We start from the raw sequence: 10,786 nt of genomic DNA, 5'->3' as shown, positions 1-10,786 counted from the left end.
ACTTAATTAGATCCTAATCATGCAATGTGTGAGGATTGGTCTAATGCAATAAAACTGGGTAGTAGAAAAGGTATGATCAAAGTGTTACTTGCCTTGCTGATGATCCGCGAAACCTAACGATTCGAAGTAACAGGCGGCGCACTCCGGTTATTCTATCGCAGACAAACAAACAAGCATACAATAAGTACTCATCTAATGCACAGGTAAAACTCAAATAAGAGATCTAACCAGAAGGTCCAACTTAAGAACTCCGGTTGACAAAAAGAATCAAATCGAACGAAGCAACGAAAATCAAACGGCGAAAGAAAACAACTTCGTTCTAGTAATATGGATCTAGGGCAAATTTTACAGTAGCAAAATCTTGTTTAAGTTGGTTAAACGGGTAGAGGATTTCGAGACGAATCCCTAGGCGCTTGAATCGCCTGATTCCGATAAACGAGTGAAAAGTTAAACTAAAACGAAAATCGGATCAGGAATCGCGATCAGAAAAATCACGGATTTAATCCGAGAAAAAGAAAACCGACGAACGCCAACTTTTTTTTTCTCTTTTTCTCTCTTTTTTTCAGCACAGAAAACGAGGCGCGACGAACCTCGGCGGCGAGATCCGGCGGCGGCGGCAGCGGCTTCTTAGGGCGGCGGCGGCTTAGGGCGCTTTAGGGTTTCCCCCGGGGCCGGGCCTCGGCTTATAAAGGCCTCCCGGTCGGTGTCCAGGTTGGACACGGCCCGTTAAGTCGGTTCGTTTTTTTAATTATTCCGCTCGGAAGAAAAATAAAAAGAAATAATAAACGGACTCCAAAAATTCCGAAATAAATTTTCACGGGCTTTTAAAATCAAGCCGCACAAGGTGAACATTTACTTGGGCCCTAAATGCAATTTTGAAAAACGCACTTTTTTCCTAAATTCAAATAAAACACCGAAAAACTCCGAAATAAAATCTTATTTGATTTTATTATTAAATCCTCAATATTTCTTTATTTTGGGAAAGTCATTTTATTCCCTCTCTCATATTTTTGTATTAGAAATAATTGATGATAAAATAAATAAAATCAAATGATCCTATTCTTAAAATTTGAGAAAACTCAAATATGAAAATAACGAAATCCCCAACTCTCTCCGTGGGTCATTGAGTTGCGTAGAATTTCTAGGGTCAACCAAAATGCAAAATAAAATATGATATGCATGATGCTCTAATGTATAACATTCCAAATTGAAAATTTGGGATGTTACAATCATTCTCCTGACTGGTTGATTGACACGGGTGCTAATGTGCATGTATGCGGTGATATTTCCATGTTTTCGTCTTATCAGACCGCAGGGACTTCAACCGTGCTGATGGGCAACGGTTCAAGTGCTTCTGTTCGTGGTGTTGGCACGGTCGATCTAAAGTTTACTTCGGGGAAGATCGTGCGGCTGAAGAACGTGCATTATGCCCCCTCCGTTAATAAAAATCTTGTTAGCGGATCTCTTCTGTGTAGAGATGGCTACAAGCTTGTCTTTGAGTCGAATAAATTTGTAATATCCAAGTATGGAACCTTTGTTGGTAAAGGCTATGAGTCAGGAGGCTTGTTTCGTTTATCCTTATCAGACGTTTGCAATAAAGTTGTTAACGATATTTGCAACAATAGTGAATCCAATGTGTGGCATTCACGTCTTTGTCATGTTAACTTTGGTTGCATGTCACGACTAGCGAAGTTGAACTTAATCTCTAGTTTCACCACCGTCAAGGGATCTAAGTGTCAAGTGTGTGTGCAAGCTAAGCAACCTCGTAAGTCTCACACGACTGCGGAAATAAGAAATCTTACACCACTAGAGCTCATACATTCAGATCTATGTGAAATGAATGGTGTGTTGACAAAAGGTGGAAAGAAATATTTCATGACGTTAATTGATGACTCCACTAGATACTGTCGTGTGTATCTTCTGAAATCTAAGGATGAGGCTTTGAACTTTTTCAAGATCTACAAAGCTGAAGTGGAAAACCAACTTGATCGAAAAATCAAGAGGCTTAGGTCCGACCGTGGTGGAGAGTATTTTTCCAATGAGTTTGATTCTTTTTGTGCGGAACATGGTATAATCCATGAGAGGACTCCTCCCTACTCACCTCAGTCAAATGGGATGGCCGAAAGAAAGAACCGTACTCTAACTGATTTGGTTAACGCCATGTTAGATACATCGGGTCTCTCCAAGGCATGGTGGGGGGAGGCGATATTGACAACATGTCATGTCCTGAACCGAGTCCCCACAAAGAACAAAGAGATAACTCCATTCGAGGAATGGGAGAAGAAAAGGTTAAAACTCTCTTATCTATGAACATGGGGTTGTTTGGCGAAAGTCAATGCACCAATTTCAAAGAAGCGGAAGTTTGGACCAAAGACCGTGGATTGTGTTTTCCTGGGATATGCTTTTCATAGCATTGGCTATAGATTCTTGGTTGTAAAATTTGAGGTACCTGACATGCATGTTGGTACGATCATGGAGTCGAATGATGCGACTTTCTTTGAAGATATCTTTCCCATGAAGGATATGGCTACCTCATCTAATCAGGAGATGCCTAGTTCATCGAATCAGGAACCAGTTACAATTATCGAACCCACAATTTCGATGGAACACTTTGAAAGTCCTGTGGAGGAGAACAATGAAGTTCCTATTAGGAGTAAGAGACAGAGGACTGCAAAGTCCTTTGGTGATGATTTCTTGTGTACCTCATAAATGACACTCCCAGTTCTATTTCAGAGGCCTATGCATCTGAAGATGCTGACTACTGGAAGGAAGCGGTTCGTAGCGAGATGGATTCCATCTTGGCAAATGAAACTTGGGAGATAACTGATCGTCCTTATGGGTGCAAACCTATAGAATGCAAATGGGTATTCAAGAAGAAGCTTAGGCCTGATGGTACTATTGAAAAGTACAAGGCTCGGCTTGTGGCTAAGGGTTATACCCAAAAGGAAGGTGAAGACTTTTTTGATACTTACTCACCTGTGGCTCGACTGACCACTATTTGAGTTCTACTTTCACTAGCTGCCTCGCATGGTCTTCTCGTTCATCAAATGGATGTTAAGACTGCTTTCCTAAATGGAGAGTTGGACAAGGAAATTTATATGGAACAACCAGATGGGTTTGTACTAGATGGTCAGGAAGGGAAAGTGTGCAAGTTGCTGAAGTCTTTGTACGGCCTTAAGCAATCACCCAAACAGTGGCATGAGAAGTTTGAAAGAACTTTAACAGCTGCAGACTTTGTTGTGAACGAAGCTAACAAATGTGTGTACTATCGCCATGGTGGGGGCGAGGGAGTTATCCTGTGCTTGTATGTTGATGACATACTGATTTTCGGAACCAATCTGAATGTTATTAAGGAGGTCAAGGATTTCCTATCTCGTTGTTTTGAGATGAAGGATTTAGGAGTGGCTGATGTCATTCTGAACATCAAGTTGTTGAGAGACGATGATGGTGGGATTACATTGCTTCAATCTCACTATGTGGAAAAGATCTTGAGTCGCTTTGGCTATAGTGACTGCAAGCCCTCTCCAACACCATATGATGCTAGTGTGTTGCTTCGAAAGAATCGAAGAATTGCTAGAGACCAATTGAAGTATTCTCAGATTATTGGCTCACTTATGTACTTAGCCAGTGCTACAAGACCTGACATCTTTTTTGCTGTTAGCAAACTGAGTCGGTTTGTTTCAAAACCAGGAGATGTGCATTGGAAAGGTCTAGAGAGAGTTTTGCGTTATTTGAAAGGCACTGCAAATTATGGAATTCACTACACCGGGCATCCAAAGGTTTTTGAAGGATATAGTGACTCAAACTGGATCTCAGATGCTGATGAGATAAAGGCCACGAGCGGTTATGTATTCACTCATGGAGGTGGCGCTGTTTCTTGGAAGTCTTGCAAGCAGACCATCTTAACGAGGTCAACAATGGAAGAAGAACTCACAGCACTAGATACAGCTATGGTCGAAGCAGATTGGCTTCGTCGGCTCTTGAATGACTTACCGGTTGTTGAGAAACCTGTACCGCGTATCCTTATGAACTGCGACAATCAAACTGTGATCACAAAAGTAAGCAGCTCAAAGGATAACATGAAGTCATCAAGACACGTTCAAAGAAGGTTAAAGTCTGTCAGAAAAATGAAAGACTCCGGAGTTATTGCATTGGATTATATCCAAACGTCTAAAAATCTGGCAGATCCTTTTACTAAGGGTCTATCACGTAATGTGATAGATAATGCATTGAGGGAGATGGGTATGAGACCCACAATATGAGTTGTTCACAGTGGTAACCTATTCTTTGTGATCGGAGATCACGTGAATTAGATGTGGAAGACAAGCTGTTGGTCAACTGAGAGGAGAGTATCCTTACTATTCACAATACCACTCCATGAAGATGCAATACTCTCCTTATCTGCATGGCAGGTTGATGTATATCTTAATGTGTTCTAAGTGGCTTATTTAAGTAGAGATGTTATCCTGCAGAACATCTTTTGAAGAACACACCTATATGAGTCTGATTGTTAAACGTCGCAATCTATGAGAGTAGGGTTCTCTCTAGTAAACTCATGAAAGGTCACGGAGTATGACGCATAAGCTCCACCCGCGGGGAAGACCCACGGTAGCCACGTATCGGTCAAGGCTTTATGTGAAGCTAGATTCGCAGAAAACTTGCAGTTCAAGGCCCAGTCCACTGTTCAAGTTGCTTACTAGTGTAGCATAGAGTTCTAGGTGGAAGTTCAACTTAACAGTCTCCACTTCAGTACCGGTATATAAAACAGTGTTTTGGAACCAAAGGCAAATTTTTGTGTGCCTCTGGGATCTGGTGGGGGATTGCTGGAATTTTGTCTATTTTGGGCCTAGCCCAATAGCATTTTCAGAAATTCCTAATAAATCCTAGAGGCCCACGCAGCCCATTTGTGCAAGGAAAGAGGTGGAACAAAGTTTAGTCCCACATTGCTAGTTTAGAGGGAGTTGGACCTTTTTATAAGGGAGGTTCTTTCCCCACATGTATGAGCATGAGAACAAGAGTGACATCCATGCGCGCTCCTCCTCCGCCGCCCGCCTCGCCACGCCACGCCACGCCTCGTCACGACGCGACGCGACGCGGGTTGCAGGAATGAGCCGAGCCGATGTCTAAATTTTTGCCACGCACGACGGGTATACGAAAGGTCACGTGGGAGTTGAAACGTTTTTCTGTAGTGGACACTGAATTCGAACGGCGCGCCTCTTCGGCCGCTGCCTATTCGCTTCGTCTCCCTTCGTTGCTTCAGCTCCCGCCGCAGCCTCTTCGCGTCCTTCTCCTGTGCCTATATAAGAGAGGTCGCTCCTCTCCAGAGAGACACACCAGAAGATCCCCCTCCTCTCGCCACAAAGAAAGTTCCTAAGCATTGCGCTGCTGCTACGATCTTCCCCATCCCGGCTTGCGGCGTGCACCGCAGGTCGGGACAGTAGGCCTCCGAAACCGCACCTTTTGAGTCTTGTACGGGAGAAGGGTGATAAGGTTTTTGGGGAGCGCTCAGCGCGACTACTGGCTGCTTCATCACGGACGATCCGGTCGCCGATGACTACTTCCCCGACGACGACTTCTTCCCCGACGTCCACGGCCTCCTCGACGACATGCCAAGCGAGGACACCGACCCCAAGTCCAGCGCTTCTACTGCTGCTGTCCCGTACGTGTTCTTGTCTTTCCTGTTAAAGGTTTTGCCGCAGTTCCTTGTTCTAGTCCTTGTCCTACACATGTTAGGTTCTACTTCATATATGTACTTGCTATACTGTCTGCTTTAGATATGATAGGCTACGGTTCATATATGCAGAAGCTATTTACCTTTTCTCTGTCAGAACGCATGACTTGTTTTATCTCTTCTATATTAGTCATGCTTTATCTAGTATTTCTGTTAATAAAATAATTTGGTAAATTGCTCATATTTCCAACAGTGTGTAGGGAGCTGGTACTGGGACGACCCAGCAACAGTGTGGCATCGTCGTGCTGACATCACACATGTTTTTTCTCTTTTGATTTTTATTCACGTTTTCGTAAGAAAAATTACGTTTTGTCTATTATTTATATTTTGAAATATTCTAAATATATATATCATAAAAAATACTTCACCTAATTTTTAAAAAACCGTTAATCATGCATTTGAAAAATATTAAATATGTATGAAAAATGTCTCTAATGTATATGGAAAATAAATAATGTGAATGAAAAATAGTAGAAAATGTAAATTGTGAAGCAATAAAGATAAACAGGAACAATCCTTCAACTTTTTGATCCATCTCAGGGGCTCGTTTTCCTTCCGTAACCCTAGGTGACTAGGGAAAACTCTTCTCTCCAAACTTCATCGGAGAGTCCGTGTATTCGCCTCCCCTATCCCTGCCACTTTGGTAGCCAGCGGCCGGGAGGGGAATTCCGGTGCCACCGCTCCGGTTAATAATTTAGGTTAGGGTTTTTTAGTCCTCGCAATGTGGTGCTCAGGCAGATGGCGGCACTAGTTCTTCGTGTTTGTCTTTCGGGCTCCGATTCTCCTTGAGTATGTCTGTGTGGACGTAGTCGATGGAGCTCCAACATACTCCCTCTGTCCCAAAATATAAGAACATTGTTGATACTATGCTAGTGTTAAAATTGTTCTTATATTTTGGGACGGAGGGAGTAGATCCCTACCGTCTCTTTAGGACAGTGAGGTTAGGGTTTCTCGTCTTTGTGGCGAGATTTGGTGTCAGGTGTTTCTGATCAATGCAGGGGTTCAACGGCATCGACTGTGGTTCTGAGGCGCCGGTCCTTATGGGCACGTGCACGAAGACTTTCCGGTTGTCATCGACCAGGTCAAGTCGGCTCCCATAGGGGAGCAAGGACAACAACACATCAGCGGCTTGTTCTGGCAGCAGTATTAGTTGTTTGGGGGTCTTGGAATCTTGGTGTATTTTTTATTATATTCGAGATGCTTTGTAGTTCCGCCGAACTTTGAGAATAGATCTGGACCATTTTCGCAAAAAAGTAGAAACTCTTAATCATGTATGCGGAAAATGGTAATCATGTGTACAAGAAATGTTTGTGACATTTAAAAAATATGATGACTTGCAAAAATAAAATGCATATGACATTTAAGAAAATGCTATACATTATAAAACTTTATTGTAATTCAAACATGTCACATACATTCCAAAAAAATGTATGTTACATTTTAAAAACTGTTCACTTGTTTCAAAAATGTGTTCATGACATTTTTCATACAGATGTTTGTACATGTAAAAAAATCTTGCATAGTTCCAAAAAATGTTTTTTATCATACAAAAAATGATGCCATGTGTACTTGGAAAATGTTTAACATGTGTTTGAAAAAGGTTCAAACATGTTTTTGTAGAATGTTAGTCATGTACTCCCTCCGTTCCGAAATAGAAGTCTTTTTAAATATTTCAAATGGCCTACAATATACAGATGTATGTAGACATACTTTAGTGTAGATTCACTCATTTTGCTCCGTATGTAGTCACCTATTGGAACCTCTAGAAAGACTTATATTTTGGAACAGAGGGAGTACTTCGTAAATGTTCAATGTGTATAGAAAAAGTTTTATATGCATAGAAAAAATATGCAAAGGGTATGAAAAATTAGACACCATGCATATTTTTTTAAATGTTAACAAGTATTGTTTTTAAAAAGTCAATGTGTATGACAAAAAGAAAATTGTACGATGCATATGAAAAATGTAGACATGTGTTGAAACAAAAACCCCGAAGAAAACCAAAGAAAGAAATAAAAAAATAATAAATAAAAACGCAATAAGAAAACCCAAAGAAAAAACAAAATAAAAACCAAGGGCGAAAAAGGAACACAAAAAAACATGGTACAGTAAAGGGCCGGGCTATTAGAGCGCCCGACAGAGGCGAGACATAACTTGCCTTGCAACGGGTGATATATAGCCCTGGTGCTTGAGTTCCCGCTTGTGTTGTGTTACGCCCAGCCCAGCCCATGGAAGTTCCAACTATGCCTGTTCCAGTAAAAATTTATCGCTTTCAGAATAGAGTTGCACATTGTTTAGCAACATTTGGACGGAATGGGGATAGCACTACGTGCTGGCTAAACCACCCTCCTTTGTGTGTCAGTGAGCTAGTCGCTGAAGATTGTAATTTTATAACCTTGGAATAAATACCCTATGATTCTTGCCACATGTGACTTTTTTCTTGGAAGTTTACGTAAGAGGGGTTCATAGCTTTACGTGGATGTAGGATTATCACTTCTTGTCGTGGCAGTCGTTTCGCTGCATCGTTCCGGCTCTGTTTGATTTGAAGAAATTTCCATGCTCAGCTTTATTCCATTTGCAGAAATTTTCACACTCAAACCCGAATGGTCTTCAAGAAATTTATGTGTGTTTAAAGTTCTTGGGTCTAGTATGTGTGGCAGACGTGATGAGCAACATCAAAACATTAAAAAAAACATTTTTTTGGTTACGCAGATGCTCATACCTACCCATATGAGCACTTTCAAGAGATTAAGCCGGCACATCATCTTAATATTAAAAAAAATCGTCAAACACGCTTTTGTAGTTGTCGGAAATGTCTATTTCCACTGAACGCACATCGTTGAATGCCTTGAAATAAATTCAGAAAAATACGAGAGCACTAGTGTCAAGTCTTAAGCATCCAACCACGGGTGAACTAGGGATACCACTGTTCTCCTATAACCAACAAATCACATATTGGCGAACCAACCTATGGTTGAGATGGTTAGGTGGACAGTGGTATCTCCAACCCACCAGGGTTCAAATCCTGGTGCTCGCATTATTCCTGGATTTATTTCAGGATTTCCGGTGATGCGCTTTCAGTGGGAGGAGACGTTCCCGTCGACGACGAGGCGCCTACGGTGTCTGTACTGACGCTTAAAAAAAATCACATATTGGTTCTTTGGTCGGGTTTGCAAAGTCAACGTTTTTATCTTGGTCGTTCAGTTCCTCGAAGTTTCGTCTTGCCTTCGCCTGTACACTTCCTATTACAAATTTACACGACAGAAAAGTCTTCTGTGGACCGAAAGCTCAGGTAAACGTACTCAAACCACGCTGATCAAGCCCACATCTCCCAGACCTGAGTACCTGACCATGACCAATGAGCAATATGCGTGTGATCGCCTCGTAATTCTTTTTTTTTTGAGGATTGTCAGCCTCGTAATTCTTTTTTTTTTTGAAAGTGCCTCGTAATTCTATTGTATACGTGACAATGACACCACTCGTTGAACCGAGCAGCGTCTTCTCTTGCCCAAGCTAATTAAGCTGTGAGAGAACACACATGCAGTTGAGTGCTGCTAAACCTGACATTGCCTTCTTCTCTTTCTTCCATCTCTTTTTTCAGTCTGGGAGTCCTGCTAAGCTTGTCGATCAGTGCCATGTCAGGGAGCACCATGGCTGGCGCGCCGGCCACGCCGGAAGGCGCCGGGGATCCGTACGAGCGGCAGCTGAACGACAGCTTCACTGGGCGCGTCGCGCTCACCGTCGTCTTCGTCCTCTTCGGGCTCACCGTCGCCATCGTCGTCATGCGCGTCCTGCTGTACGTGCTGGTGTATCGCTCTGGCCGAGGCGGAGGCCGCGGCAGCGGCGGCCTGGCCGCTGGCATCTTCCGGTCCATCAACTCGTTCGGAAGGATCGGCAGCCGGCGGCACGGGCTGGACGCGTCCGCGCTCTCCGCGCTGCCGGTCACCGTGCACCGGAAGGAGGCCGGCTCCACCAGCGCCGCTGGGGCCGACTGCGCCGTGTGCCTGTCGGAGCTCGCGGACGGAGACGCGGTGCGGCAGCTGCCGAACTGTGGGCACGTATTCCACGTGGAGTGCGTCGACGCATGGCTGCGCACCAGGACGACGTGCCCTCTCTGCCGGACGGAGGCGGAGCTGTCCCAGGGCCGGGGGGACGGCAAGGCGGAGGCGGCTGCGCAGTCGTCGTCGTCGGGCACGGAGCCGCCGCAACCGACGTTGCTTGGTGCAGGAGGAACCTTGATAGTGACCGTACAAGGTGGCTTCACGGATACCCAGAGAGACGTGCGCGGGTAAGCATCGGCGGCAGGTAGTCAATCGGCATCTCCCTTTGCCTAGCTATATAATCCAGGCATCCAGGCATCCAGCCTCGAGGGGAACCGGAAACAAGTGTACAGTGTAACATACTACTCTATGTAGAACTACAGACTGATTGTTCCTTCATCACATACTAGTATAGTAAGTATGTAAAGTTTTTGTAAGAGCATCAGGTTGCAAATTTGAGTCCACAAATGTCCGCGGGCGTGCCCACAGATATTGACCGGACCGGTCTCAAATTTTACCATTTACAATTATATATGTTATTTTTAAAACATCTATTATATGCAGGGCCAATCACGACGATCATCCCGTCCGTCTTGGGCCAGCTGGGATGTCAAAACACACCGAAAATTGCTCATACTTAAGTTTTTCACACCCGGTCTCATCTTGCCTCGTGACGAGCTAGTTGACCGACTTAAATAGCACGATCATCCAAAAGCGATAAGCTTCTGACATCATTGCATCATTTTCTAGACGGTACGTCACAGTAATTGCCCCGAAGTTGCCATAAATTACCCACCGTGTCATCCGTAAGGGAGGAAAAATGGTTCGTTTTTATCTCAAAATACTGGTCGGGTTCCGCTGTTTTTATATACTGATACACTCACATAACATAAGCACCCGAGGAGCGCAATGGATAGGACCTCCACCCTCTTGATGGGAGACCCAGGTTTAATCCTGGTTCCTACCCCCTTTCTCTCCTTTTTTTTCTCCTTCTCTCAGCAAGTGCGCCTCCTCC

At 43.7% G+C, this 10,786-nt stretch overlaps 1 protein-coding gene across 1 annotated transcript; it reads left to right on the top strand.

Annotated features, from left to right (window-relative positions):
• Window positions 1-8,939: 8,939 nt before the first annotated feature.
• Window positions 8,940-10,321, top strand: LOC125548145 (RING-H2 finger protein ATL74-like). Its single transcript, XM_048711821.1, has one exon. The coding sequence runs from the start codon at window positions 9,367-9,369 to the stop codon at window positions 10,021-10,023; it is 657 nt and encodes a 218-aa protein (XP_048567778.1). The 5' UTR covers window positions 8,940-9,366; the 3' UTR covers window positions 10,024-10,321.
• The last annotated feature ends 465 nt before the right edge of the window (window positions 10,322-10,786 follow it).

This window comes from Triticum urartu, chromosome 3, assembly GCF_003073215.2.
Source record: "Triticum urartu cultivar G1812 chromosome 3, Tu2.1, whole genome shotgun sequence".
NCBI classification, from domain to species: domain Eukaryota; kingdom Viridiplantae; phylum Streptophyta; class Magnoliopsida; order Poales; family Poaceae; genus Triticum; species Triticum urartu.
The sequence above is the reverse complement of the archived record's forward strand: the minus strand, read 5'-3'. Positions and strand labels throughout refer to the sequence as shown.